Here is a 12,064-nt window from a genome sequence, read left to right as displayed (position 1 = left end):
GGATCTGAAACATGGAGAGCACTCATCTAAATGTTGCTTGAGAGACATCCTTCCAGTCATCTTCTTTGAAGTACATTTTAGGAAGTAGTATCACTCTTGATCTGAGAGAAACTTTAAAGATCAGAACATTATATTTCCACTTCTGGCCAACATGGAGTAACAGGCACAAGATTACTCTCCCACCTGAAACAATCAGAAAAGAAAAGACAAAAAGTATGAGACAACTATTTTCAAGACACTGAGCACTGGGCAGCCAAGAACAGGGATCCCTGAGAGACAGAAAACAAATGAGGTGAACCCTACAGTTGCCTCAGCTTACTATCTTGAGATGATTTCTAGACAGCAACAGAGGGAAAAAGAACCCGCGCTGAACCTAGTAGACTCCCCAAGTCAAAAAGATGTTGCTTAGAATCCAGGGAGACCAAGGCAGCCAGAGTTCACAGGGCAACACACCAGAAAACAGAGAGCTTCATGGAGAACCCTAAAGATCTGCAGAGAGCCTCCGCAAGTATTTAGAGTACTGATTAGTACACACATCAGAAAGCTACCCAAGGCCAGAGAAAGAGCAACCCAAAGGGATTTCCAATGAGACTAGTAGAGCACCTCATAATTTAATTAGCATTAAATATAGATGGTTTGAAAATTCCAATCCAGAATTCAGAAGTTGACATTAAATAATTAAAGCAAGACCTTTTTTTTTTTTTTTTTTTTTTTGCTGCATGCAAAAAACACTCTTTAAAGACACAAATAGCTTAAAGTAAAAGAACCAAAAAAGATATATACTGTGCGAACCAAAAGAAAGCTGAAAGGCCTATACTGATATCAGACAAAATAGATTTCGGAGCGAAGAATACTATCAGGGATAAAGAAGGCTATTCTAAAATGATGAAGTCAGTGCATCTGGAAAACATAGAAATCCTAAATGTTTATGCACTTAATAACACAGCTTCAAACTACAAAGTAAAAACTGATAGAACTGCTAAGAGAAATAGGCAAGTCCACAGTTATAGTCAGAGGTTTCAATACCACTTTTTCAATAATTAATGGAACGAGTAGACAAAAAATCAGTGGAGGTTAGAAGACCTAAACATTATCAATGAAATTAATTGATCTTTTAGACCACTCTACCACCAGCAGCAGAATACCCAATTTTTTTAAGTGAACACAGAGTATTACCAAGAGACCATACTTGAGGAACATAAAACAAGACAATAATTCTTTGACCACAGTGGAATTAAGTTAGATATCAATAAGACCATCTCTGGAAAACTTACAAATATTTAAAACTAAATAATGTATTTTTAAATAACTCATGGATGAGAGAAATCAAAAGGGAAATCAGAAAGTTGCCGTATTCAGTGAAAGTGAAAAAACAGTGTATCAAAAAGTGTGCAGTACAGGGAGAAATTTATAGCACCATATGCGTATATAGGAAAATAAATGGTCCCAAATTAATGACCTCTCCTACCTCAAGAAACTAGGGGCTAGGGAAGGAAATTAAAGTAGTCTAAAGTTGGTAGATTAAATAATAAAAATCAGAAGAAATCAATGAAATGGAAAAAATAGAGAAGAATAAATGAAACCAAAAGCTGATTCTTTGAAAAAAAAAAATCAAATTCATAAACCTGTGATAGACACAGGCTGGGGGTGACTCCTGAATGTGTAATCCCTTCCCCTTAAGTGTGGGTGGAAACTGTGGTTTATACCTGACCAATAAAACCATTGCAAATCCACATGTCCAATATCCTTCCCCCACCTTATGGATGAGACAGTTGAGGACTGAGAACAAGAGGACTTTCCAAAGTCATCCCACTAGCCCAATGCAAAGGAGTTGGCTTCGTCCATATTGAAGCTTCTGGATGAAAATAGGAGATCTCAGGTGGAAGGTCATCTTTTTGGCGTGATTAATTCATCCACTTCTCCCAGCGCGCTCCCTTCTCTATGCCAAGCACTATGCTAGGTATGCTTCATCGTGTTTTTCCTATTTGAAAACTTGATTTTCTAGTCTTTGTTTCTAGTTTCCTAGCAGATAGAAAAACTTTCTAAACTGTTGTCCCCCAGACGTATTTGAACTACTTTTGAAGATATAGGTTGTTTTCTCCAAAAAGTATGACCCTTACATTACTTTTACATTAGGAGGATTTAAACTCAGTGTGGATTCACTTTGGACTTTTTTATTGTTGTAGGTCTGAATCGTTTGCTTACTAATGGCTCCTATGAAGCTGCATTTCCTCTGCACGAGGTATTGTCCTGCCTTTTCTCCTTCTCTGTCAATTCCTTGTTAATAAATCAGCTTCTGGGGATAGTCATTAATTGCGTTCATTGATATGACATTTGTTTAGAATGAATCTAATTTGTTCAGTGAATAGATGGGGAGGCCCTACTTGCATTGTTACATCTCTCGCCCAGCACAGATTTATTTCTCCATATCTTTTTTATGTAACTGCAAGAGTACTCGAATCAAGAGTCACTCAGCATGAATTTAGAAGAATGGCTGAGGGACTCCAAGTCATAAAATTAAAGAGGCATTGAAAATGTGTATGACGTGCTAGACCCAGGGGGAAAATGTCTCTGAAATATATAGTCTCTGCAACAACAACAAAAAATTTATAGCTAATCCTTAAAGAGTGGGAGGAAGCCATCTTGTGAAGGCTCTAGTAACTAAAAGATGATAAATGGAAATTAATAGTAGTGTACTTATTGTTGCTTATTTAAGATGTATAAATTTTTATATTCTCCTTATTTACTGCATGATCTTTGTCATCTATAAGGACTTTTATAAATGTAACTGTAATTACCCTTACCTCTATTTTTCCCACTAGATTTTAGGTAATTTAATCCAGAATTATCTTTACATATATGGTAATTTAACCTCTAATTCTCTTTGCATATATGGGTTTTCAGGGCCATAATTCTCATGATTGGTGAGAGATTAGTGTCATTTTCATGGTACCTACTCCATACCAGTCATAGTATGACACCAAGAACATAGCCAGTGTCCTCTAAGCCAGTGTCCTCTAAGACTTCACACAGTGGCAGGGTGAAATTACTGTTAGATTTTCTTAACAATCTTCTATTAGAAACAATGTTAACAGTTTGTCAGTTCAGCTCGGAGCACAGTTCCAGCGACCCAGCAATGGCAGGTCTTCCCAAAATATATTTCTTATATGGCTTATGGAGTTTCTGCTCTTGATTTTAAACACCAGGAGGATGGAGAAGGTGGTATACCATTTTTTTTTACTATTATTTTTTATTAGAATATAGTTGCTTTATAATGTTGTGTTTGTTTCTACTATACAGCAAAATGAATCATCTATACGGATACATAAATTCCCTCTTTTTTGTGTTGAGGTCACCACAGAGTATTCAGTGAAATTTTTAAAACCTCTTTCATTAAGAAAACTAGAGGCTTTGATCCGAGACCCTATTAACAGACAGTCATGAAACCTTTTTGGAATGATCCTTTTTGTGTGATAGAAGCAAACATTTTGACATAAAAGTTTTCTCAAGCCACACACAGATGTTTCAGAACTCAAAAGACACATGTCCCCAGAGGATTAGTTCAGTCAGTTCAGTTCAGTCGCTCAGTTGTGTCCGACTCTTTGCGACCCCATGAATTGCAGCCAGACCTCCCTGTCCATCACCAACTCCCAGAGTTCACTCAGACTCACGTCCATCAAGTCGGTGATGCCATCCAGCCATCTCATCCTCTGTCGTCCCTTTCTCCTCCTGCCCCCAATCCCTCCCATCATCAGAGTCTTTTCCAATGAGTTAACTCTTCGCATGAGGTGGCCGAAGTACTGGAGTTTCAGCATCATTCCTTCCAAAGAAATCCCAGGGCTGATCTCCTTCAGAATGGACTGGTTGGATCTCCTTGCAGTCCAAGGCACTCTCAAGAGTCTTCTCCAACACCACAGTTCAAAAGCATCAGTTCTTCGGCACTCAGCTTTCTTCACAGTCCAACTCTCACATCCATACATGACCACAGGAAAAACCATAATACCATGTGGTTATTAGTTGGCATTGCCCCCAGTAAAGGGTTTCAGTGAGAACTGCATTCTCCCACTGCCTACCCCTTGCCCACAGTAAGGGCAGGGTTGAGCAGTTGTGGGTGAACAGAGTCTCTATGCAGACGAGTGGGGGTGGACTTGCCGATATCTGAGGAGATGCAACTGTGAAACCCCAGAATAACTCCAGGCCTTCTCTGTGGTTTTTATATCTTGCTAAATCCCTGCACTGTATGAAAAGAGAATTTTCCAGTTACTAATTGCAGCTGCAGTAATAACATAATCACTCTTTTGACTTTTGCTCTCAGTTTAACCTCATTATAGTATTTGACTGCATAACAACCTTCAGAGGCAAGAAGGGCAGCTCCTGTTGCCTTGTTTTATGGTGAAAACTTAAATAGAGGTTTAGAGAAAGCTTAGCCCACCCCCAGTTATGGAGTGAGTTGGTAGCTGAGCTGAGACTAGAACCTGAGTGAGTTCCTTGTCTCTCAGGCCTGTTCACTTCCCCCTAAGAAAGGACTTCCCAAGTTAAAATGTCAATAATTTACCTCCAGACAGCATGCCTTTTCTGTTGGTGAAACTGGCATTAACACTAACTGAACTTAAAAAGCCTACTCCTCTGACCCATGGTATCCTCATTTGTTCCATGAGGGTGTCAAATTATATTTGAATTATTGTAAACTTGAGGTGGCTTACAACTCTTACATTGTAAAATTTTCTGCCCTTGGTCACAAGGCCACGTGACCAGCTGTTTACCAACTATCGATACTTTAGTCTTGAGACAAGTAGGAAAGAGAACTCCTAAGTCTTGGGCATGGCCTCTGAGCAAGATGCTTTGTTCATTCAAATCACAGAAGAAACCTAATGAGGCAGATGTTGTTAGTTCCACTATGAACTGGGAATCCAAGACTCGGAGAGTTTAAGATATCCTAGCTAAAAAGTAACAGAACTGAATTTTAACTCAGTTCAGACCTGCCTGATTCTAGCAAGCATGGGCTTTTTACTGCATGGCATCAACATCAAAATTATGTCCAGAATAACTAATCCTACTCTTTTCCCTTCACTAAAATGGATCTATCCTTATATCATCCCTATTGCTACTCTTGCCATAAAAACTAGTATTACAGCTCCCTACATGTATAGCTTCTCCCAGTATCCCCCATAAGAGGGGAACATTTGTTTTAATTAATGAATCTACATTAAACTATCATAACCAACCAAAGTTCATAGTTTATTTTAGGGCTTACTCTTGGTGTTGTATTCCATACATTCTATGAGCTTAAACAAATGTATAATACACATGCATCTACAATTATAGTATCATACAGAGTATCTTCACTACCTTAAAAAGATAAAAACAAAAAGAACTAGCATTACTATCAGTTTTTGCTCTTGGCTTTTGTGGGTATTACCTCACTGGCCATGGTGTTTTTATCCAGGGAAGTTACAGAAGTAAAAACTCCATCAGAACCCACGGAGCGGTAAACCACCGACATCTGCTCTATGAGTGCTGGGCGTCCTGGGGTGTGTGGTATAAATACCAGCCTTTGGATCTTGTAAGGTGAGTTCTTAACCAGCTGTGAATATAAAGCTTATGCAGAATAATTAGGGCAGACTGTGAGCTGGGACAAGCCAACACTGGGCAAAAAACAAACTGAGATGCACAGCTGACACTCAAATCTGGCTTCTTCCCAAGAGGGCAGCTCATCAGAGGACATGGATTGTTCTTGGTAAACCTGACCTCCTCCTGCCGAGGCTGGTGTTTCCTCTAAAAGGGACTTAGAAAGGGGTGTGTGAGATTAAACCAGACCTCTCACAGGATTCCGTAAGAAGCTCATCACCCACGTGACTGTTAGTGACAGAGTATCAACAACAATTGTTGAGAGGTAACACTGCTTACATGTATTAATGACAATGGACTATTAGTAACTCTTAGGCAAATAGGAAATAGAGGTGCTGTCATTCTAATAAATGTTAGGCTTACTTTAATTTTCATTTCAAACTAATAACCTTTAAAGATTGTTTTAATCCCACAGGTCAAAAAAGTATCTGCATTTAACTTGAGATAATCATTCATTGATTGTTCTTTAATGGTCTATATATGCCCAACATTCTGGCATGGCAGTGTTTATTTTATTTAGAGACTGATAATTCAGATTGGGTAATGACAATCCACACTTCATTGATTCCTTATTAAAAAGAAAATCATACTTTATTTCTTAGACTAGGTGGATTAATATCACTTTTCCCTGAGCCTTTAAAAAATGAGCCCAGAGGCAAATGAAATAAGACAACTCACCTTACATTTCATCTCCCTGGGTAGTCATTCTTCCTTCCAGAGTCCTTGTTACAAGGGTTTACTCCTGTTGACCCAATGACATTGATGAATTGTGACCCTTTCTGGGTATGAGTAACAAATGATCCGCATGACCTGAGAGAGTGAAAAATGTTTTCTGAGATGAGACCATTTACTTTTGACCAGTCTCAATATGTGATAGAATAGAAGAGGGGAAAAAATCAAAGTCAGTCCTGGCAAAGCATCTCCCATCCATGACAGTTTCTTGATTAAGATTTTACAATTTTTCAATGAGTATTAATTAACTATCCATTGTGTTCCTAGTACAAAACTAAGTACCATTGGCAAAGACAGAGAACCCATGGTCTCTGGCTTTGAGAAATTCATGCTTTCCTTCAGGAAAACCAGCCCTGCAAACTTGAAACAACTGGAAAACAAGGCTCTGCATAATTTGGTAACATGTGTGATAGAGGCCAAAAGTTTGACAGCAATTAGGAAAAATGGAAGGATGGATATGGGCCAGTGCCCCTGTGTAAGGCTCCATAGAGCTGAGGCTAGAAGAGCAGTGGGATTGGTGTTGGCCAAGGAGAAGGGGCATGAAAAACACAAGCAAGATTTGAATGGAATGATGTTGAGCAACTGGGGAATCACATATCTTAAATAGTTCCTGCCCTATATCTAGATTCTGCTTCCTCCACATCTCTCAAATCACACTGAGTACCTCCTCTGCCACTACTGCCTTCACCTGTGACCTGGACTATGACTGTTTTCCCCTACCTGCTCTTCCTTTTTCGTCTCTGGCCCTTCCATATCATTCTCTACCCTGGAGACAAAATGTGAATCTGGTCATGTCCCTTGTTGTTGTTCAGTCACGAAGTTCTGTCCAACTCTTTGCAAACCCCATGAACTGCAGCACACCAGGCTTCCTGTCCTTCACTATCTCCCAGAGTTTGCTCAAACTCACGTCCATTGAGTCAGTGATGCCATCCAACCATCTCATCGTCTGTTGCCCCCTTCTCCTCCTGACCTCAATCTTTCCCAGCATCTGGGTATTTTCCAGTGAGTTGGCTCTTCACATCAGGTGGCCAAAGTATTGGAGCTTCAGCTTCAGTATCAGTCCATCCAATGAATATTCAGGGTTGATTTCCTTTAGGATTGACTGGTTTGATCTCCTTGCTGTCCAAGGGGCTGGATTGGCTAAAATCCTTTCACCATTTTTCAGTTTTCTCAGGACAAAAGTCAATGTATGGTCTGCAAGGCCCATCAAGGCTTAGCCTTTGCCTACCTCAACAGCCTACTTTTATTTTAATTAAAAAAATTTTTTTATGCAGACTATTTTTAAAGTCTTTATTGAATTTTTTTTTACAATATTGTTTCTGTTTTATGTTTTGGTTTTTTGGCTGCGAGGCATTAGCTCCCCATCCTGGGATCAAACCTGTACCTCCTGCATTGGAAGGAAAAGTCATAACCACTGGACAATCAGGAAGTCCCAGTCCATTTCTTGTTGTCAGTGTTCCAGCCACACTGCCCTTATTTCACCAACATCACTCCTACCACAGGGCCTCTGTTTCCTCTCCTGGAAAGACTCTATCCCTAACCCTACCTAGTGAACTTTCATTCATCAGCACAACAGTCACCGCCTCAGGGAAGAAGTCTTCCCTGGCTTAATTTGCCAGGTTGCCTTGTTATACATGCTTATTGCACTGTGTCCCTCTCCTCTCTTTTCCCGGTTTTGTAACTAGAAGCTTATTTCGTTAATTGATTTATATATGTCTCCTCTGTCACCCACAAGCTTCAGAGGAGTAGGGACCAAGCTTATTTTGCTCACCATTGTATTCTCAGCACTTAACACAGTATTTGGCATAGAGCAGGTGTTTTTTAATTTGTTGAATGAATAAATGAATTTATGTGTATATGAATATATGCTATAAAAGTCTTCTGGAAGAGGAAGGTTTCTGTTGAGACATAGTAGGAGATATGATAAATAATTCATGATTTTTAGGAGCCATTGTGTAGGAGGAGAGCAGCAGACAGTATTCAGAGACAGATGGTCAACATTTGTCAACATTTGTCTAGAATGAGAATAAAAAATAATTAGAATATTCTTACACTGGACTAAGAAATAATTAAGCTCTAAGTTATGAAATGTGGGATAGAAAACACAATAATAATATTTAAGGAATAAAAACCAAAGAATTCCCTGGACACTTTCAAACTTCACAGACCACAGGGCACTAAGCAGACTGGTTAGGCTCAGAAAAATATTTATAGAAGTAGATGTTGATGCCTGTGAAAAGTCCTCACTTAAAAGGGAAGGTTGCTCTCAGTATTGATTCATACTGAGTCTCAGTAGAGTTCTTTATTAGTGATATCTTATGATTCTAGCATTGTAAACATCTTATAAAACTACAGACTATTAAAAGGGGGTGTTTAAAGGTTTTTGCAGTAATTTTGTTTACTATTCTTAAAAAAATATATAATACATACATTAACACACACTCAGAAATGGCAAAAATATTATATGTTGGCACCAAGTCTTCAGATTCCCCTGATTCCTCATAATTAACAGTATTATACATAATTTCCTGAATGAGCTGGGTTTATCCTATGTTTTCAGAAAAAGCTTGTGTATGAGCATGTTCTTGTATGAAAGGGTTCATACTATTTCTTTTATAGAGTAATAGGAAAAGAAGTTTAAGTCCAGAGCCTGGATTTGGTCAAACATTCCATTCTATTGGCTTAATTTGTCTGTATGGTTACCAGTAAGGCCACCACAAAGTAAAATGACTGGTCAAAGTGTTATAATGCCTGACTATAAACACTTCAATATAATTTGCAAGACTTTTATATCATAAACAGGCGGTACTTTGGAGAGAAGATTGGGTTGTACTTTGCCTGGTTGGGCTGGTACACCGGCATGCTCTTCCCAGCTGCCTTCATTGGATTGTTTGTCTTTTTGTATGGCGTCATCACTCTGGATCACTGCCAAGTCAGGTATGGAGAGCTCTAGGTGAGCCTGCCTTTGCTTATGTTTAGAGATGGGTATTTGTGGTTTGGGAGTGTTTACAGACCGTGGGTCCACTTAGCTATTCATTTTAACATCTTTCCAGTCTCCTGGGAAAATTCTAAAGGTTCAATTCACAAAATCTGCCCACCCATTGCCCTTGCCGCTGTGGTCTCTAGCTACCAAGGTGTTCACTTTTATGGATATACAAGTCACTGTGAATCCACAGAGGGCTTCCCAGGTGGCTCAGTGGTAAAGAACCTGTCTGCCAATACAGGAGAGGTGGGTTCAGTCCTTGGATTGGGAAGATTCTCCTGGAGGAGGAAATGGCACCCTGCCCTGGTATGCTCGCCCGGAGAATCCCATGGACAAGGAGCCTGGTGGACTACAGTCCATGGGTCTTAAAGAGTCGGACACGACTGAGCACACAAATGTGTATCCACAGAACAAATGGCTTTGATTCACTGGCTCAGAGTTGTTCTCTTTCTTACTTTTTTTCCTACTACTACTGCAAATAGTGGGTTAATTATCCTTTTATCAATTACGTGTTCTTACACAGACCTGTAAGCTAGACACCTGTAAGAAAGACATCTCACCAACTTGCTGGGACCTTGAGAATGAGTCAGTGTTAGCAATTGTTATCTTGGCTCTTTCACTAGAATATAGTCTAAGGTATTCATAGAGATCTTAATACAATGCTGGACAATGTCCTTAAATAAGAAATGTGCCTTTTAGAAGTGATTGCAAAAATAGAAGTGACCTAAAAAAATATTTTAATTTCTGGGGAAATTGTTAATGAGATGTAATTTTTCCTCCATAATTCATTCTTATTTATCATGCACATAGAAATTAAGGCTGGGACTTTTTTCCCCCATTGTTTTCCCATCTATTTGTCAGGAAGTGATGGGACTGGATGCTATGATCTTAGTTTTCTGAATGTTGAGTTTTAAGCCAACTTTTTCACTCTCCTCTTTCACTTTCATCAAGAGGCTCTTTAGTTCTTCTTCGCTTTCTGCCATAAGGATGGTATCATCTGCGTATCGCTAATGGTAAAAGCAACAATTTATTCTCCAGGGGAATTTGATAGTCCTTAACCTGTGTTCATTTTAACACAATATAATCAAAGTATAAATTGTCAGGATGGGGGCCACATAAGGCTGGCACTTTAAGGTGTCTCATTTTTCCCATAATTAAGTATGAAATGTCTTCAAACCTGTGCAATATTGTAAATGACTCCTGTATAATCTGAGATATAACCATCAATTTTTGCCTCATGTGTTTTCCTGAGCTTAACTTATTAATATGGAAAAGCCAAGAAACAGCCTGATAAATAAGTAGGTTTATCAAACTATAAAACTGTGTAGGCACTTGGTTACATTAATAACTAAGAAAAGGCTAAGAAGCTTCCAAGGGCAAAAATTTGATCTACTGACTCTTATTTACTGGTCGACTATTCTGGTGAAATTGAAAGGAAAGAAAATGCTGTTATGTCATCAAAAAGCAGTCCTTTTCTGTTCTGTTTTCCAGTAAAGAAGTCTGCCAAGCTACAGATATCATCATGTGTCCTGTGTGTGATAAATACTGTCCATTCATGAGGCTGTCAGACAGCTGCGTTTATGCCAAGGTAATTCCAAATATGCAGTATTTTAATTTTGCAGGATTAAATTTAATATATATCTTCCCGAGAGACAGTGGTGACCACATTCTTTCTGTCCATTTTGATCTTTGATTCTCAAGTTTATTTTGTAGGAGAGATTTATCTTTATCATTTAGTACTCTAATTCAGATATCTTTTTTATTGCATATGTGTTTTCAATGTTATAGTTCTGATTATTATCACAGGGAGCAAATAGAACAGTTGATAGAATCAGCGAAAGTTAAGTTCAGATCTTGACTGTGCTCTTTACCACTTGTCAGTGTAGGAGCACATTATGTAACCTCATCTGTGCCTCAGTTTTCTCATCTGTGGAGAACACGGTGACTGTTTTAGTTTTTAAATGTGATAAGGTGTATGAAGAGCATGAAAAAAGTGAAAGGGTTAGTCACTCAGTCGTGTCCCACTCTTTGCGACCCCATGGACTGTACTGTAGCCCACCAGGCTACTCTGTCCATGGAATTCTCCAGACAAGAATACTGGAGTGGGTAGCCATTCCCTTCTCTAGGGGATCTTCCCAACCCAGGGATTGAACCCATGTCTCCTGCATTGCAGGCAGATTGTTCTACTGTCTGAGCCACCTGGTGGGTATGGTGCTTGGCAAACGACAAGATCTCAGTAAATGACAGCTGCTGTCATTTTCCTCCTCTTCGCCATCATTATTATCCAAAAGACCTAGACTGATGGCTAGCTCAGCTGCTTACTGCCTTGACCTTGCACATGTACAACCTCTTTGAGCATAAACTTTCTCATCTTTAAAGTGCAAGTGTTGATAGCTGCCCTCTCTGCCCCATGGCTTGTCATGAGGACTAAAGAACTCAGTAGATGTGGAAGTGTTTTGAAAAAATTATGTAGAACCATTCTGTCTATGTGTTATTACATACCCCTTTCTGATATTATACCTTACTTTATTAAAGTTTTAGACATGTTCATTGAAATTCTAGGGTTTATTACTGAAGGGTAGTATCATTAATGTAAAGCAATGGCTGAAATATAGACTGATGAAGAGTTTTCCAAGACCCACTTAGATAAACCCACCTATCAGCTTAGCCAGATTTCAGGTATAAAAGGGGTTGGCAGATCTTATGTAACCTCCGCAATCA

At 39.0% G+C, this 12,064-nt stretch overlaps 1 protein-coding gene across 11 annotated transcripts in view; it reads left to right on the top strand.

Annotated features, from left to right (window-relative positions):
• Positions 1–12,064, top strand: part of ANO4 (anoctamin 4) — a 439,368-nt gene that overhangs the window by 347,173 nt on the left and 80,131 nt on the right. For all 11 annotated transcript variants that reach the window (XM_070370271.1, XM_070370269.1, XM_070370272.1 and 8 more), the window contains 4 exons: positions 2,187–2,242; positions 5,447–5,568; positions 9,163–9,297; positions 10,835–10,931. In XM_070370271.1, coding sequence (XP_070226372.1) covers positions 2,187–2,242; positions 5,447–5,568; positions 9,163–9,297; positions 10,835–10,931 — 410 coding nt within the window. The remainder of the gene's footprint in view (positions 1–2,186; positions 2,243–5,446; positions 5,569–9,162; positions 9,298–10,834; positions 10,932–12,064) is intronic.

The sequence above is a fragment of the Bos mutus genome, chromosome 5, assembly GCF_027580195.1.
Source record: "Bos mutus isolate GX-2022 chromosome 5, NWIPB_WYAK_1.1, whole genome shotgun sequence".
In the NCBI taxonomy this organism is placed as follows: domain Eukaryota; kingdom Metazoa; phylum Chordata; class Mammalia; order Artiodactyla; family Bovidae; genus Bos; species Bos mutus.
This window is presented reverse-complemented; position numbering and strand designations above follow the sequence as displayed.